Source organism: Chionomys nivalis, chromosome 12 (assembly GCF_950005125.1).
Source record: "Chionomys nivalis chromosome 12, mChiNiv1.1, whole genome shotgun sequence".
Lineage (NCBI taxonomy): Eukaryota > Metazoa > Chordata > Mammalia > Rodentia > Cricetidae > Chionomys > Chionomys nivalis.
Genome location: NC_080097.1, coordinates 15775668 through 15793560, shown reverse-complemented (window position 1 = coordinate 15793560; position 17893 = coordinate 15775668). Strand labels below are relative to the sequence as shown.

Genomic DNA, 17893 nt, shown 5'->3' with positions numbered 1-17893 from the left:
ACCTTTCAATGGTGTTTCGTTCGGAGGGGACATAGTACACACATCTGAAAATCTGTGAAGCTGCCTGTTATAAAATCAGATACTGAGAGTAAGGGAGATAAGAATGTGATTAAAGTCAAATCTTATATAATTATCTATCCCCTTTAGCTGAGGAAGAGAGTGGTTTTAATTATACATTAATGTAGTAAATATTGTTTTAGGGAGGATGGAAGGATGCTTTTGGTTTTTTGGTTTTTTCGAGACAGGGTTTCTCTGTGGTTTTGGAGCCTGTCCTGGAACTAGCTCTTGTAGACCAGGCTGGTCTCGAACTCACAGAGATCCGCCTGCCTCTGCCTCCCAAGTGCTGGGATTAAAGGCGTGCACCACCACCGCCCGGCTGAAGGATGCTTTTGAAGGTACACAGCTAACAAACATTCTGGTCCAAGAACGATGCAGTAACCCAGGCTAGTCAATGGCAAACTAGGCTACAAATTTCAACTTCCATGTCAGGAATAATGATGGGATGCAAATTGATAAAAAAAAAAAAATAGACACATTCTTGATTGTGGAATTTGTGAGGTTACTTTGTCTTGGCCCATTTGGGCTGATTATAGAAAAAGTGTAGTAATATGAGCGGCGGAGTAAGTTCCTAGCACCTGGCCGCCCGCATGGCTTATGCCCCGAAATAATTACACGGAAACTGTATTCTTTTAAACACTGCCTAGCCCATTAGTTCCAGCCTCTTATTGGCTAGCTCTTACATATTGATCTAACCCATTTCTAATATTCTGTGTAGCACCACGAGCTGGCTTACCAGGGAGGATCTTAATCTGCGTCTGTCTGGAGTGGGAGAATCATGGCGACTCACTGACTCGGCTTCTTTCTCCCAGCATTCTGTTCTGTTTACTCCACCCACCTAAGGGTTGGCCTATCAAATGGGCCTAGGCAGTTTCTTTATTAATTAACCAATGAAAGCAACAGATTAATACAAGACCCACCTCCATCAAAAAAGAAATAGAAATTTCTTGCAGTTTTGTAGGCTAGGAAGTTTAGAATTAAGGCATCAGAGTGTTTGACATGGGCCTGTTCTTTATTGCAAAAATGGTGGCTACTAGCTATGTCTAGAACAGGCAAGCAAGTACCCTCCACTTTGCTTGCAAAGCCATTAATACCACTCCTTTATGGCATAATCACTTCCCAATAATCCTAGTTCTTATCATTACCTTGGGGGTTAGATTTCAATATATATAATTTGGGGGACATTCAGGCTACAGCACTTTTACATTTAACCATGCAAAAATCCCCTTAATTTCCACATGAATTCTAAACGTAGAGCTAACTGTATCATCAAAGATATTAAACTGCCACTAGCTCTGAAAATATCCATTAGTTTTACCATGGCAAAGAAGTGAATTATTGGAAAATATGTATGATAAAACAAATACTACCCTGTTAGCTTTTCTCCCCCTTGGTTATTGTTCCTTCTGAGAGTGGAGAGCATGATTCTCTACATCATAAAAGTGATTTGTTGTGTTCCTTATGGTTTCATTGAATCCTCAGAGTCTATTATAACTAGGGTCAGCAAATTCTTAAGGAAAAGGGCAGACAGTCCATATTTTAGGCTTCTCGAGGCACAGTCGCTGCAAGTACTCCACTCCCTATCAGAAGCAGACACAGACACAGTGCAGCTGCGTTCTAATAAGCCTTTATTTATAAACACAATTGGAATTTCAGATCATTTTCTTGTCGTGTGGGCACTTTTTTTTTAATTAAAAATGTGGGAACATTACAAAACTCTTGTTTTTGTTTTGTTGCTGTTTTTCTTTTTTGTTCATAGACCTTTCAAAACCAGGTGCAGGTAAGGCTGCAGCTCAGAGCCGCACTGGTCTGACACCCACAATGTCCTAGGCTGCAGCTCAGAGCCGCACTGGTCTGACACCCACAATGTCCTAGGCTGCAGCTCAGAGTCGCACTGGTTTGGTACCCACAATGTCCTAGGCTGCAGCTCAGAGCCACACTGGTCTGACACCCACAATGTCCTAGGCTGCAGCTCAGAGCCGCACTGGTCTGGTACCCACAATGTCCCAGGCTCCAGCCTCTGCACTATAAACACAAACAAGCACAGACCACCTTAGGTCCATAGTTGGGTCAACTGCTATATTTTAAAATGAATTGAAAATAGTATTCTAGGTCTTTAGAGACTAACCCATTACCAGAGATGACATCAAAGACATATAGTGCATATGGCATCCTTTATTCAATTCACATAAAAAATCATGCAGTGTTAAGGTAAGACAATACATGTAAAATGTTCAGTGCACATCAGATATGTTATTAGCATACAGACTTAGTTTTACAGTCTATATGGGCATACCAAACATGTTTAAAATAATGTACTTTTAAAGCCTAAACTAAAGGTTGTGCTTAGCTCTTATATATTCCCACTCCCACTTGTTACTTTCCACAAAGAAAAACAATTGTCCTACATAATGGATAGTCTATTAGCCAATAGGAACTTCTTTTTTCTTCTGGATGGAGAACGGAGCAAGCACAAAGGCTCCCATGCTTACAGTTCCCACAGTGCACAGTAACATGCAAACAAGAACTTTATCACATAAAAGACTCCCCTGTGACACAACGGGTCAAAAACCTAACAGACTGCTTTTTACCTACACATCTGGAAAATGAAGCTAGGATGTTCAAATTCCTCCCAACCTTCCTTCCTTCCTTCCAATACATAATAACTTCTAACTTTACACACACACATAGATGCGCTCAAAGATGAGCAAATATAAACAACCTGAAAAGAATTTTCATACCAAAAATACGTTCTTTCATACTCCAGAGCATTTTTGTGCACGCACGCACACAATGCATACACGCATGCGCACAGACACACAACAAAATGGACAGAACACAATGAAACAGGTGGCAAACCGCTATGTAAAATCTGAAAAGGTCAGTGAATATCGGTGGAGTGCCATTTCTCCAGCATGGTCTTGCGAATAATTAGGCCACCACTAAACATAAATAAAAAAGGACATACAAACCATTTCACTCTAGGAATAGCTTTAAAGAATAGTACAGAAAATATTAAAACTTCTAAGAAACACAAGTTCTGAAGACAGTTAACAGGCCACCGTATCTAACGGTTAAATAAGTAATGAGAAAACAATATACAGCCAATCCAGATACATATAACATTCATTTAAAACAAAACAATGAACAATACAGGGACAAATGAAACCCTTGCCCCTAACCTCTCGGCTAAGACAGATCACCAACTAAAAGACCAAAGTTTCTTCAAGATGAAGCACCCTGTAAACAGGTAAACCCACCTCTCTGACTTGACACTTTACTGAAGATTATCAGTTCATGATTTATAGAACCTTCATGAAGTGACTACAGTAACTCTGAAAGCGACCACACCCCTTTCAGGACAAAGCCACCAGGGCATCTCGGGAGAGTCAGCTTTTCGTTGCTTTGGATGGGCTAGCGTTGGAAAGGCTGCTCTGTATCTTGCGCTTTGTTGACTGAGTCGCATTCTTGTTCCTCTTTTCAGGCACAAAGGAAGTAGACCACGGAGACTGAAGGTGGCTGTGAAGGCTCTGCATCTCCGAAGACATCTTGAATAAAGAGGACCCGAACCTCTGTTCTTCAAACAGTCCGTGGGAGCCGCTTAACAAGACACCCTGGGAGAACTCTGTCTGAAATAAGCAGCTCTGGGGTTTGACTTCACCAGCTCCTGAATTAGAAGTGGGGTGCAGAGAAAAATCTTCTCTCATCTCTTGGTCAGATGGAGAGAGGAGAAAGAAAGAAGAGGATTTCCACTCACGGCCATTTTCTAGCTCATCAGTACTGAGAGCGTTTTTGGAAAGATTCAGTTTAGGTCCTTCTTCCAACTTGTCAGGTTCCTCGAGAAACTCAGTGCCTCGCGGTGACTTTGAGGAGCCCTCCAGCTCCACTGATTTGAAGCCGTTACTACAAGGGCTCTTGCTGTTGTCAGACTCTGACATCATGGAATCCAGCTCGGAGATTTTGTCCAGATAAGCGGCATCCATGGACGCTTCGCTGGATGTTCTTGTCCGGTTCATTTCGAGAGAGCGAATACAATTTAGTCTCTTGGACACGCATGATCCTGACCTCTCACTCAATTTTGAAGGGATTTCCCCAACAGAATTTGCTATCGTGTTCCGCTCTGAGCTGTCAAACTCCAAGCTCTGGGCATAGCTTGTAGAGCAACAATCCCAAAATCCTGTCTTTGGGGAAACAAAACGGTCTGACTTCTTCTCAGATTCACTTTTACTTACATCGTCCTCGGAAGAGTTGTTATTGCAGGCATTTGGAGAGTCACAAAAATCATCAAATACCAGTTTTCTCAGATGATTTGCATGCTTTTTGGAACTCCCTGCCTTGATTACAGAGTTCTCTCTGTTTTCTGGAGTATTTAGCTGAAGGCAGCTAAGGGATAAAGGAGTGCAAGGAGCCTGGAGATCATAAAGCTCTTCCTCTTTGTAGGGTGCACAGTCACTTGGCTTACTGCCCCACTCTCCTTCCAAATAAGCATCCATCGGTGTCTCTCGCATAGCCAGCAGCATTTCCGTGGGCTTGGGGTATCTATCTTTGCTCTTGGGACAGTTTGGTTCAGTCTTGCTGGTGCTTTCCTGCCTGGCAGAACTGGTGTCAGTGAGTCTGCAGCTAGATGTTGTTAGGTGAGAAGCTGAGGTGGAGGTGGCTGCGCCAGCCTGCTTCCTGGCACTGTCACCCTGATTCTTTGATGCCACAAGCTCATCGCTGCCTTTGGGCCCCTTGCCATCTGCAGAGGGTGCCCTCTGACAAAGGGCATCCATATCTTCCTTGACCTCATCTGAATGTTTCAGTTGTGCTACTTGTGATTCTAGTTCCTCTATATATTTATCACTTCGTTCTAGAGCTTTCTTGAGGCGATTAGTTTCTCGTTCATACTGTTCTACTTTGGACTGAAGAGCAGCAACTGTAAACCTTCCAAACCTGAAAAGAGAAGGATGGTGTTAATGACATAGCTCGGATTGTTTTTAATGCAAAATTTAAATACAAACTGTCCCAGCCCACATAACAGTGGGGTTCCAGTCATGTAACAGTGTAGTCATCATGTATTCAGACTGAACAGGACAAAAGCAATGCCAGTGTAACACCTCCAAAAAGTGATTGCACTTACATAGTGCGCAGTATCAAGCACAGAACAGAACAAGTCTAATATGACATTTTAGTGGTAAAGTCAGACTAGCATTTGAGACAAAGGCAGAAACCCGCCGATGATTTCCTTTCCAAGAGCTAGCTATCAATCCAGCTCACATATGCATGAAGAGTTATCCCCTAAAACAATGGCAAAGATTTATGATAACATTTGAACAGTGGTCCACATCTTGAAATATTTACATTCAATCATTTTCCTATCGTACAGCAGTGTTTTACAATACATTTCTTATACAATGTCACCTTGTCAAACATAAAATGTCAATTTGAAATTCAGAAATCCTGGATGTCTCAGGAGGGGAGGTTTTAAATACTTATTTGGACCCTTTCAATTACAGTCACTGTTGATGTGAAGCTTTTTCCTGCCCTTTCTCAGCACGAGGCTTTAATTCATTTCAGCTCTCCTTAGTTTCGGCATTTTACAACTGTACAGGACATCAATCTCATTTCTTCCAACTTTGAAATACAAAGTCAGTACTTGTGGTTCCAATATACTACGCATAAAAACATTTTTTATACTTTTTGAAAGGGAATATTTGAGAATTACTAGAAAGAACATCAAACATTCACTCTTTACCCAGTTTTATCTATTTTCCATTATTCTGTCAAGGATGGGTACTGGGTTGAGTTGAGAAAACAATTTTAGCAGCTAGTACAGGTTGGGGTACATCTGGGGCTAGAGACACAGACTACTCCAGTTGAGAAACACATGAAATGCTGAGATTAATTCTATTTGATGATGGGGAGAACTCGCACATAAAACTACCTGCACATGAGACCATGAAAAATCCTTAACTTCTTTCAGCTTCTTCCTGACAACTTCCATATAACCCACCTGCAAGAATCTGAGAGCTGTTTGTAGGAAGGTATTTGAGAAGGTATCTTCTAAAAACTGCTATCTTTTTCTTCCCTTTCTTCTTAGTTAAAAACTAATTACAACAAAAGAAATGTATCTGCACTAAAACGTATGAAAAAGCACAAGGAACCAAGAGCGATTGTACCTTGTAGTCAGTCACCCGTTCTGCACAGCCACTCAGTGCCTGTCCCCTATCTCCTAAGCCCTGGCCCAACTTCTCTCCAGCACAGCACTGACATCTCTGTTCTCTCGCTACTGACAGAAAAAAGCAAGAGCAAAGGTAAATATAGAATCATCACATCTCAGGATAGAAAGAGCTTTAAAAGATGCGATTGCTGAATATTGATCTGCTCACTGCAATTAACTCAACTCCCAGAGCACATTGCCTTCAACTTCTAAAATGCAAGACAAAAACAAGAGACATAATAAAAACAGAAACTAAAGGAGCAGACCTCTTTGTCTTAAGACAAAGTTTGCTACTATGAGCATTTGGTTAAGCAACAACAGAAGATTTTCTTTGTTAAAAAAATATTTTGGCTTCTAAATATAGTGCAGGGCAGAGCTGGAGATAGGCAAGAGAACTTTAGAAAGACTATGGAGTACGTTCTGCAAACATGTTGTGAGTTCCTGATTAAAACTATTCTGGCATAACCAACCTGCATGGTTTTAAATGGAAAAACTGTGTAGCATGTTTATTTAATGCAAAGAGCTAAAGTGACAGCCTTACATTTACTCACAGAGATTGACTTTTAAGTACAGACTTTGTACACAGAGATCCTCACATAAAAATGACCAGATGATTTAAAATCAAATAATGCCACTAGAAAGCACATCAGATGCTACCAAAGGATGCCACTGGGAACTAGTAACAAGTAAGGAATGCTCCCAAATGGATAGGTGTGTGGTACAAACACGTATATGTACATGTGCCGAGTGCCCCCTCTCCCTTTCTGCCATACTGGCTGAGACTGGGCCTCTCACTGAACCCAGAACATGTTATATTCTCGCTAGACTGTCAACAAGCTCCAGTGGTCCTCTTGCCCCGGCTTCCAACAGCTGTATATGTGCACGCACAGCTTGTGATGTGTGCCGGGAATCCACACTCAGATGCCCATGCTTGTGCAGTGAGAGGCCATCTCCCTACCCCCACTTAGTTATATTTCTAAAAGAAGTATAAAGATTCTGAGATGAAGTCAGTGATACGCCTAGTCATATTTTTTGTATTGTATTTTGGAGAGGAAAAGCCGAAGTGCCCCATCTGAACGTATATTAAGGACAGGCACGTGAAAGTGGGAGAACTGGCTCACTGCTGCAAGGGATGAACTAGCTAGGGCAATGCTGGAGAGCTCACCATGGTGGTGGTGAAGACAGGGGAGAGCTGGCAGCTGACCAACCCTGCAACTGCCCAGGTCCAGTACCAGAGCTATGAGTTGACGTCCAGGAAGAGTACCAGGGAGGATCCAGTGTCTATGACATAGATGAGGGGTCTCAAACCATCAAGGCCTGCATGTAAAGATGTGTGGATACAGGGGTTTACTGTGTGACTTACTGCAGCTTCCATGATGAGATTTTCCCTTTCTTTTTCCCCCTCCCCTGATTTTTCTCTTAAATTTTATTTTATTAGGGAGGAGGTTGTAGGGGCAGAGGAGGGGGTTGTAGGGGCAGAGGATGGATGCAAGGAGACAGGAGATGGGTGGGACTGGGATGCATGATTTGAAAGACAAAAATAATAAAAAGTTTAAAAAAGACTCACAAGAAGCCCTCCCACTCCCCCCCCGCAAAAAAAAAAAAAAAAGAAAGAAAAGAAAAGAAGACAGGCAAAGCACAACTCATTGAAAAAGGCTGTTTTCTAAAAGGTCAAAGATTTCAGAACCCCAAAGTTCCATTTTAACAATTCACAAACATAATACTGAGTGATGGGAATTTCCTAACCATGCTAATGGGCAAACTAACAGAAATGTATAGTCAAAACCACGGGAACTGATTTGTCTCTTGGCTCCGATGTGCCGGGGGACAAGGGACCTCTTGGTCTACATTTACTGCTAGACTCTTAGAAGAATCCCTGGTAAACAGCAGTCCTTTGATAAACATCTCAAAAAATATCAGCTTCCTACTTTAAGCTACATTAGTTCATTAAGGCAGAGCTAACACCACAGGATGAATTAAGCTAAATCCTCTTGTCCTTTTATGTGTAAACATAATAGTCACCATATTACCACACTAAATATATTTCACACATGTGACTTTTTTTTTTATTGCAACACAGAAAGCAATGGAGTGGCATGTCGCCTTTTACTGTGGACTTTTTCAGCACAGCTTTTTAATTACAGGCTTAGCATTCTTACAGCTGCTAGAGAGAGTGTTCCTTTCACCTGAGTCAAACACGCAGACGAGATGAGTGTGACACAGGGGCCAAGAAAGTTTAGTGATTCCAGCACACTTTTATTGAATTTGGCCAAAGGTAAGCTATCACACAGAAAGAACACCGAAGCAGCACATATAATGGCATACTTCCACAAAATAAGACAATGGACATAAGGGCTTATTTATCTTTTGGTTTTAATACTCTTTTATTCCTACTAATTCCCGATATTTCCAGAGTACATAACATTAAATGAAGCAATGCCAAGACAAGAGGGATTTCTAAGTATCATTTAACATTACTTCCTTTTCCTGAGCAAATTTCAAATTGGTGCATTTTTATAAACATTCCATTAGAGACCAAAAAGCTTTGATTTTCAAAGTAGCAGTGATGGCCAAAGGCTTCATTATGCCAGAGAAACACTGCGAACAGTTTGGGAACTGACTCTGGAGACACATCTTTGCCAGACTCTAGAGATGCTTACAGGATTTTTCAGCCTGCCAATGCTAACTGAAGTATATGTCCTGGATGAGAGAAAAAGGATACAGAGACAAAAGCCTGTTCCTGACCCTACTAGAATACTGAGGAATGAAAGTCGCATTAATTTGACCTTTTTCTTTTGAACATTTATCTTTCCTTTAAAAAATATTTATTGAGAATTTCATATACAAGTATATGTCATTCTTCCTCTTCCCCCTCATATGCACCCCAATTTCTCAAATCCATGGCCTCTTATCTTTCAGTTATATGTGTGTAGATTTATAAATAAACCTTCTGAAGTCACTCAGTGTTCTCAAGTGGTTAGGGCTGACCTCTCTGGATCAGCTAATCTACAGGCTGGTTCCTGGAAAGGACCAATTCTCCCTCTCCACGTAGTCTTCAATTGCTTGTAGTTTTTATTCTTCTAGAAAAAAGTCCTGTGAGAACTAGTTCTTTTGTGTTGGCAATTACATTGGTGGTGTCCATTCATTAAGTCTTGTTCAGGCAACCATACTGCTGAGATCTTGGGGGTGCATCTTCCGTGTTCTACATAAAAGACACTATCTCACAGCAGACACAACTCCAGTAAGAACATCTGTAACAACAGAGTTCATAGGACTACTGTTTCTCCACAACGTCTCGTAAAGAAGGAACAAAATGTGTTTCAAAGGGGCCAGAAGAAAACAAACGAGGCAAAATCAATTATTAGAACCTAACGTCTAAAGAACTAACAAAGTTTCAGTATGTATACAATTAGCTAGTTGAGAAACTTTTGCCTTTCTCATTTATAACCCCAATTAAATAACTAAATACAATAAGCACAGGGGATTGGCAAGACTACCAACTCCAGAAAGGTTCTTCCTCAAAGACTTGATCATATTCTTATTTTGTGTGTGTGCGCCCACATGAGCGCATGTGTGCACATGTGCTTCCCCCACAGCATGAATATGGGAGTCAGAGGACAAAAGGCAGAGGCAGTTCTCTCCTCCACTCAGGCTGGAAGGCTTGGCAGCAGATGCCTTTACCTGCTGACCACCCTTGAGCATGGCATTCTGGAAAATCCATTTGCCTTCTCCTAACGTATGGGAATCAGTCATCAGGCTAGGCACACACCAGGCATCACCTTGCTTGCGGGAGGGAGCAGAATCTTTGACTTCCTGCTTTTTCCTTACGTACTAACTGAGGTAGCCAAAACAAAATGAAAGCACTTGGAGTCTGGACTGGTTTTTGTGCCCTAGCCTCTCTGACAAATTTCAGTGCTATTAAGTATTAAGTTACATATCAAAGTCTATTTCAAGACGCTTATTTTAAAATCCACATGACTCTGGAAAAGAGACAAAATAATAGCAGGCCCAGAGTCCCTGCTCAACTAACTGCAAACACCTCAAGAAGGGCGTGCAGGTTGTCCTGACAGTAGATGGCAGAATCTGATGATCCTCCCTTTCAAACGCTCTTTATAACTGACTATGGCATGCCCAGTTTTCTGCAGATGGCTCTACTGTGCTGTTAAATGTCATTGTAGAGCTCTGGAATACCTTCTCAACTCTGGCCAAACTGTTGTCTCGCCATCTAGTTGATAACAAGTGTAAGAGGAACCCTAAGTTTCTATGATCCAGAATCTTGGCATAACAAGGAACGCTTGTCTTTGGAGCTGAAGCTTATGCTGAAGCACTGAGGAGGCCAAACCACAAAAGTAACACGTGACAGTGTTTAGGGAATGGTGTCTTCAGGTTAAAGCTACATGAACGCTGATAACCTGTTCCCTAGTATGGCTCCTTATGGCTAGTTGCTAGGCAAAAATTTTAAAGACCTGGTGTGTTAAGTGCTTTGAACCTTCATTTTCTGGTTATCTGCTTAGAGATAAGTATTTCCCGGGCCGGCAGGAGGATTCAGCAGGTAAAGGTGCTTGTGCAATGCCTGATGGTGACCTGAGTTCAATCTTAGAAACACACATGGTGAAAGAGAGATAATTCTAGCAAGCTTTTCTAAAACATGCAGCACATGGGATGCAAGCATCAAACCCTCATAGCATACATACACACTCACACAAAATAAATAAGTAAATATGGCAAAAAGGAAAAGAAAAAAGACACCAAACTATCCTGGGCTAGAAGGGAAGCTAAGAAGCACCCTACATGCCTCTGTAGCCAGTTAGCTCTCTCTTTAGGGTTGTGACCATATGTTTACTGCCATCTTTAATCTTTTTTTTCTTTTGCTATTGTTTTTCCAATTTTAATATTTCCTTTACCATTCCAGTATGTACTGCATTGCTAGCAGTCTGTCATGGCTGTTTATCACTGGAAATCATTATGTTAATATTGAACCCTATTCTTAAGAAACATGTAAATTGTTGACGGGTTGTCCCATTATTCTAAGATTTCTATATTGCTAAGTGCTATCTTACTCCATAAGACAAATATATAATATTCTTACAATTTAATATTTTAAAATCCATGAGTATCTTAGGTTTTCTACTGTGTGAAGAGACACCATGACCATGGCAAATTTTACAAAGGGAAACATTTATGTGGGGGCAGGCTTACAGTTTCAGAGGTTTATTCCACTATCTTCGCTGGAGGAGTTGAGTTCTACAGCAGAAGCAACTGTGTTCCTTACAGGGCAGCTTGAGCATATGAGACGTCACAGACTGTTTCCACAGTAACACACTTCCTTCAACAAGGCCACACTTACTCCAACAAGAGCACACCTAACAGTGCCACTCCCTATGTGCCAAGCATCAAACATATCAGTCTATGGGGGCTGTACCTATCCAAACAATGAAAATGAGCCACAGAAGGGTGACATTAAATATTACACAAATCTTACACAAATTTCTACTAGTAGAAATGTATCCTAAACAAAACCAGGTATTAAAAAAGAGTTTTAGCTAGGTGGTGGTGATGCACACCTTTAATTCCAGCACTCGGGAGGCAGATGCAGGAGGATCTCTGTGAGTATGAGGCTAGCCTGCTCTACAGAGTGAGTTCCAGGACAGCCAGGACTGGTTTGCAGAGAAACTCTGTTTTGAAAAACCAATAAACAAACAAATAAATAATTTTAAAAGTTTTCAGTACTGATATCTTTGCTTAACATGATTCCAATAAGCACACATTACCCTAGCTCAGTTAAATAACACTAGTCTCCTAACATGGCTCAAATTGTAGTTATCACATTTTATTAACTGTAATTTCATTACATAAAGCCTCCAACTTCTAGCTCTCCAGTTCACACACACAAATACAAAAAATACACAATCAGTGCCCAGTCAGGCCACCTCTTTCAAGCCCCCAAGGATCGGGCAATGTGCACGAGCTATGCAGTGAGGACACAGGCAGCAAACTAGTTATGCTGCTCCCTCCCTCCCTCCCTCCCTCCCTCCCTCCCTCCCTCCCTCCCTCCCTCCCTCCCTCCTTCCCTCCTTCCTTCCCTCCCTCCCTCCCTCCCTCCCTCCCTCCCTCTCTCCCTCCCTCCCTCCCTCCCTTCCTCCCAGAGAAACACTTCACAAGGCACTTCAGAGAAGCAGACAAACAGAAGACAGAACCGCTCAACAAAAATGGAGACACACACAACACTGACCAGAATTAACACAAGAAAGTAAACTCTGACCCAAGCGGACTGTGAGAACGCCATCCTGCTCATCTGTCCAGGAGACACTACACACGCCAGCAGAGCTTAACGCAGGAAACTCATTATAGAGGTGAGGATGGTTACTGAGGCGAAGAGGGTGAGGATACCCAAAAGAAATGACAAGTAAGGAGGAAAAAACCTTTCATTTTAGAGCACGGGAATGTCACTACACTGAGGGCAGAGAGAATAAAATGGTGAAGTTTATGCAGACATAGGAGTATGATAACTTATCCTTGTATCAAAAGAGGTTAGCTCACTCTGCCAGTTCTCTTCCCATCCATGTAATAAACAACATGACCAAAACAACATGGGAAGGACTTATTTGGCTTATACTGTATAGTTATTCATAAAATGAGTAGGCAAGTTGTCTTAGTCATCACTGGAGAAAATTCACAATTGTTCCTATGGATTTTAACTTTTTTTGTCAAAACATTATATCTTACTATCAGCATAAAAAAATTAAAGCCCATAAGACAACAGTGACTTTTCCCCAGTGATTATTAAGGCAGCTTGCTTACTTATTTTGTAAACTACTATGCAGAATAAAGACTACCAAAATGAAAATAGTTGACCCATGACTTAAGATTTTGTATTTAAGAACAACCACAATTACTATAATAAAAAATGGCCTAGGCACTGAAAAGATGACTCGGAAGCTATGAGTACTTGCTTGCTCTCTCTTCTGGTTGCTGAGGACACTGCATGCAATGTGGTGCACTGACACACATGCAAGCAAAACATCCATACTTATAACTATTACTTATTATTTAATACCAGCACTTGGGAAGCAGAAGTAAGCAGATCTCTGTGAGTTCGAGGCCAACCTGGTCTACAGAGTGAGTTCTAGGACAACCAGTACTACAAAGAGAACAGAGAAACCCTATCTCAAAAACAAAAACAAAAAGGAAAAAAGGAAATGAAAAAAAGAAAAAAAAAATCTATCACAGAGTTGCCTTTGTATGTAAGTTTAAGTACAGAGTTTGTTTTCTTTTCTTTTAAGACAGGGGCTCCTTATATTGGTGAGGCTGGCCTTAAATTCAAGGTCCCTCCACCTCTTTCAATCTTTCATTATAGGCATGTTGGCAGAAGTATTTTCTTTGTTGTAATTTTCTTTCCTCTTCTTCATTATACTCTACTTCAGTATACTTAATCTACCAACTACGAAATTCCCTGACTTGGAAAAAAACTTTGATTAGGCATAACGTGATTGAGTAGCCTGCATAATGAACCTATCAAGACTCTGAGTCTGATGGGAATGGGACGCACAGGAAAGATTAGCTAGGGGTCCTGCCTTGTTTGTGAGCACAGAGGGTCCAAAGCGAGGCAGAGGGGGGAATTTCAGATAAAGAGGAAAGGGGAGAGCTGAGCTAAAGCAACTCCAAATTACATTTGGTGGGAAAGAAGACTCAAATGCTTCAGCCTTCTATGGCTTGTGCTGTACATCTTCCATGTCTATTTTATCACTGTATGTGTTTTGGCAGGATGCAGTAGAAATATTCAATCTACACACTACAAAGAAAATTGATTCTAAGCCCCACCCATTCTTGGATTTAGAAACTGAGCTTCTCAAATACAATAGGCAAATTCTATACCACTGAGCCATGCTCCCAGCTGGCCACATTACTGAGATATGTTTCTGAAAACGATTCCTCAGAATTTTCTCTTTGTAAAATTAAGCACTTAGTTCCATAAACTCCCAAAGAATTTCCAATCAAAAAGTACTGTCTATGACAATCTTAGTCACACAATACCTTTGTAAAAATGTCATCTATGGAGGTATATCGAAGGACAAAGAAAACACATCTTCTAAAAACCCGAGACAAACGATTTCTGTGCCTTGGCACACCATTCAAAGAATAAAATATAAAAAGGAAAGCACACTTTTATCTCTAACTTCCCAAGAGTAACTGGGAACACATATTTAGCGAACACAGCGACTACTGTCGGCACTGATGGTGACACCGGGAGCAGCAGCACAGTGCACTGGGTATCTGCTGGCAGAGGAGCGAGACAGAGATCACTGTAAATCCCTCTTCCTGGGTATCTGCTGGCAGAGGAACGAGACAGAGATCACTGTAAATCCCTCTTCCTTCCACTTTCCCAAAGTAATGTTTCAAACACCAGTTAGCAGCTGGGTGTAGTGGCAGTGCCTGTAACACCAACCAGACAGAAGCTAACACAGGATTCCAGGTTTGAGGCCATCTAGGAGGCACAGAGAGACCCTCTCTCAAAACAATAGCAAGATAGAATCTACTTGGCAAGCTTTCAAATAGAGAACAGGGTTGAAAACAACAGCAACACCATTTTAAACTAACCATGCACTTAGACTTAAAGGGTTACACTGCTGACATTCTCATGAGAAATTACCTATACGTTGGGCCACATCTGTGAAGAGAGACACGCTAATCCCTTTGAAGGCAAGTCTCTAGCAAAGCATGGGCCCACACAAGGTCACTTAGGGTCACAATGGCAACTACAGACTGTGTTTTTTGCTAGCTTTTTTCCTTTCTTTTACTACTGGTGAGAGACTTGGTCTCTGGTCCTTTGCTTAGAAACTCTAACTAGTGAATCACCTTTCCCACACCCTAGCACCCAGCAAGCACTATTCTCTCTATGCTATCAGCGATACAGATCCATTTTAATGTGAGATAAATCTCATTTTTTGGGAAAAAATTTAGGAAAGGATTGCCCTTGAAGTTTGCATGATAATAATCATTCATGGAAAAAACCATTTTATATCTTTTTATATTTACAGAATAAAAACAGGCATATTTTCAAAGCATAGTAATCATAACAAAATCTCAGTAGTAGAAAACACTACTGATGAGTACTAAGTCATTGAAAACTCCCCAGACAAGTAATGATATATGCATTTTTTTTCACTTTAGCTAAATCTGCTCATTCTTTTTCTGTTCCTTCTCTCTGTATAAGGAACAGTAAGAATAAAACAAAGAACTGTGATCTGGCTACTCTGTAATTATTCAGATGAGTTATTGAGGACTAGTGTATGCTCAGAGGGCTATAAGAAGGACTACAAGGTAAGTAGAAACCATCCTTCCTATTCTCAAAAGTTCATTATAATCTCTCTGACAACCACACTGCCAGCACCTAAAATATACTATCAACACAATAAAGACAAGGCTACAGAAAACTGCAGTAAGTGCCTATCACCAATTAGCTGTCTATCCTGAGAAGGGCCCCTCAGGCACCCAGCCCAAGGGCTTGAGCACTAGCTGCTGTCACAATCTGGCCCCAGGGTATCATCATGCTTCCCCTGACAGTCTACAAGTTCTCCTTCTGGGAAAACCAAAGGGCAGAACAGAATCAGTCACCAGATCAGGCTGGGGTCAAATACCAGGAATCATTGTGTTTGTCAGAGCAGAATCTGGAGGGGAAAAAAGATGCTGGAATGAGTAGGTCAAGGAGGAAGAGCAACTCTAGCCAGCCAGGTGAGCAGTGGCTAAAAAGGGAGTGGACTGGCATGTGGTCCTTGAGGAAAAGCAGACTCAGGAATTAGAACTGAGCCACAGCATAGAGCCAGAACAGAGCTAAATAATCCAGCTTACACAGAGACTCAGACAAGAAATCCAGGACTGGAGAATCTCTTACACACCTCCACCTCCTATGGTTTCCTCTCAAACTTCCAATTTCTGTCATACCTTAGAGAATCTTCCGGAAATCTCCGTTCACTTGAAGATCTCTTCATCTGGAGAAAATGCTAATCTCTGATGTCCTGCTATCTTAAAACTCTCACACATATTTGAGTACAGAAAAAACTTAAACATCTTCCCACCTGCTTAGTTTACTCTAAGTGGTGATGGAGCAGAGTGAATGGACAGCTTCCTTCTGTCAGTCCCAGAACAGAAAGCTACATATGCACACCAGATATATATTCATATTGTGTAAACATATGTACATGCATTTGCAAATACATCTAAGTGCCCTTGGGCTGGCAGAGTAAGTCGTCACTAAGTTCTAATGCTGATCCCGCAGCAGGACTGATAGCACTTTAATGAGTATCTGAATAATCAAAACAAAAGGGAGGCATGGCACAACTTGGCCTAGAGAAATTGTGGGTGTCCTCACAAATAGTAATACTGGGCTGGATTTTAAAGAATGGGTAGTCATTACCTAATAATAATAATAATAATAATAAAATAATAATAATAATACTGGACGAGGGAAGGCAAGGAAGAAGGTGTGAGCCAAGGTATGCAAGTACAGCAGGATAAAGGCAAATATGTGAGCCCAGGGAGAAATTTCACATGACTAGAACAGAAAGAAAACAAGCCAAGAAAAAATACAAGGAAGCTAAACAATGTGCTTAATGTTATCTACTGTTAACTTGTTTATTTAACCAATACTTACCAGGTGCTTAAGAGGTTTAAGAGTCCTGGACGTAAAAGATATAGGGTGCAACATTCTTAGTCTTTTGAATTAAGAGTTCAGAATTGAAGAACAATGAACTGAACACGGTAATTTAAGAAAATGAAAGACTAAATTGAGCATGCTGTCAGACTGACTGAGTATAACTATGTACTCTGCTATAAGTACATTCAAAACTTTAATTGCTTAACCTCGAGCATAACCTTTATGGTAGGTAAGTTTCATTGGCCCATTTCACAGTAGCTAGTGTTCAGTCCTAGAGAGTTCAAGCATCAACATATTTGAACGCTTCCCTATACGATTTTCTTCTGGTCTGACAAGAAATGGGTAAGGCAATGGAAAGCAATGAAGGCAGGGGCTGGTCTCAACAACATGGTCAGGAAATGTGACTGCTGATTGACAGCGGCAGCTAACAAAGATCAGGAAGCAGAGCATTCCAAGCAGAGGACGCCAGCCCTGCATGCTCTATAAACAGAAGGCCAGGAAAGCTGAAGGAGGGCAGCTGGGAACATGGAGAAGGAAGATGGCAGGACAGAGGAGCGTATGCAGAGTCTGGATTTCATTTTTGGAAAATACTGTACAGTTTCAATAGGAAATTTAAGCCAGCCACTTGATTTAGTCTGTACTATAGACAATTTCTGAGTGTAGCAGAAAATGAATTATGCAGAGAACACAGGGACAGAGTGGGAGCACAGAAAACTGGATTCAGGCAGTCTGTCTCTGGAACTAAGACCTTAACCACCATGCTTTGTGCTGACAGGAGTAGAAAATGTAAGTATGAGTCTGCAGTACAGGAAAGGAAGTGAGGCCAATGTTGTATCTTTGTTTCTAGACAGTCAGACACACTGGTAGCTGATTATTAAAGTCACAGCAGACAAAACGGTTCAAGAGACACAAATGTAGTAAGAAAGTAAGGAATGTCAGGCTATAATCCAAGAGTGTATCTCTTCCTTTCTAGTGCCCTTGTT

The 17893-nt window shown here is 41.2% G+C and overlaps 1 protein-coding gene across 1 annotated transcript in view; it reads right to left on the bottom strand.

The window, feature by feature from the left end:
* Nucleotides 1-1765: 1765 nt before the first annotated feature.
* Nucleotides 1766-17893, bottom strand: part of Obi1 (ORC ubiquitin ligase 1) — a 44540-nt gene continuing 28412 nt past the window's right edge. Inside the window, exon 6 of the mRNA XM_057786883.1 lies at nt 1766-4989. Within this exon, the coding sequence (XP_057642866.1) occupies nt 3447-4989 (1543 nt within the window). The 3' untranslated portion in view covers nt 1766-3446. The remainder of the gene's footprint in view (nt 4990-17893) is intronic.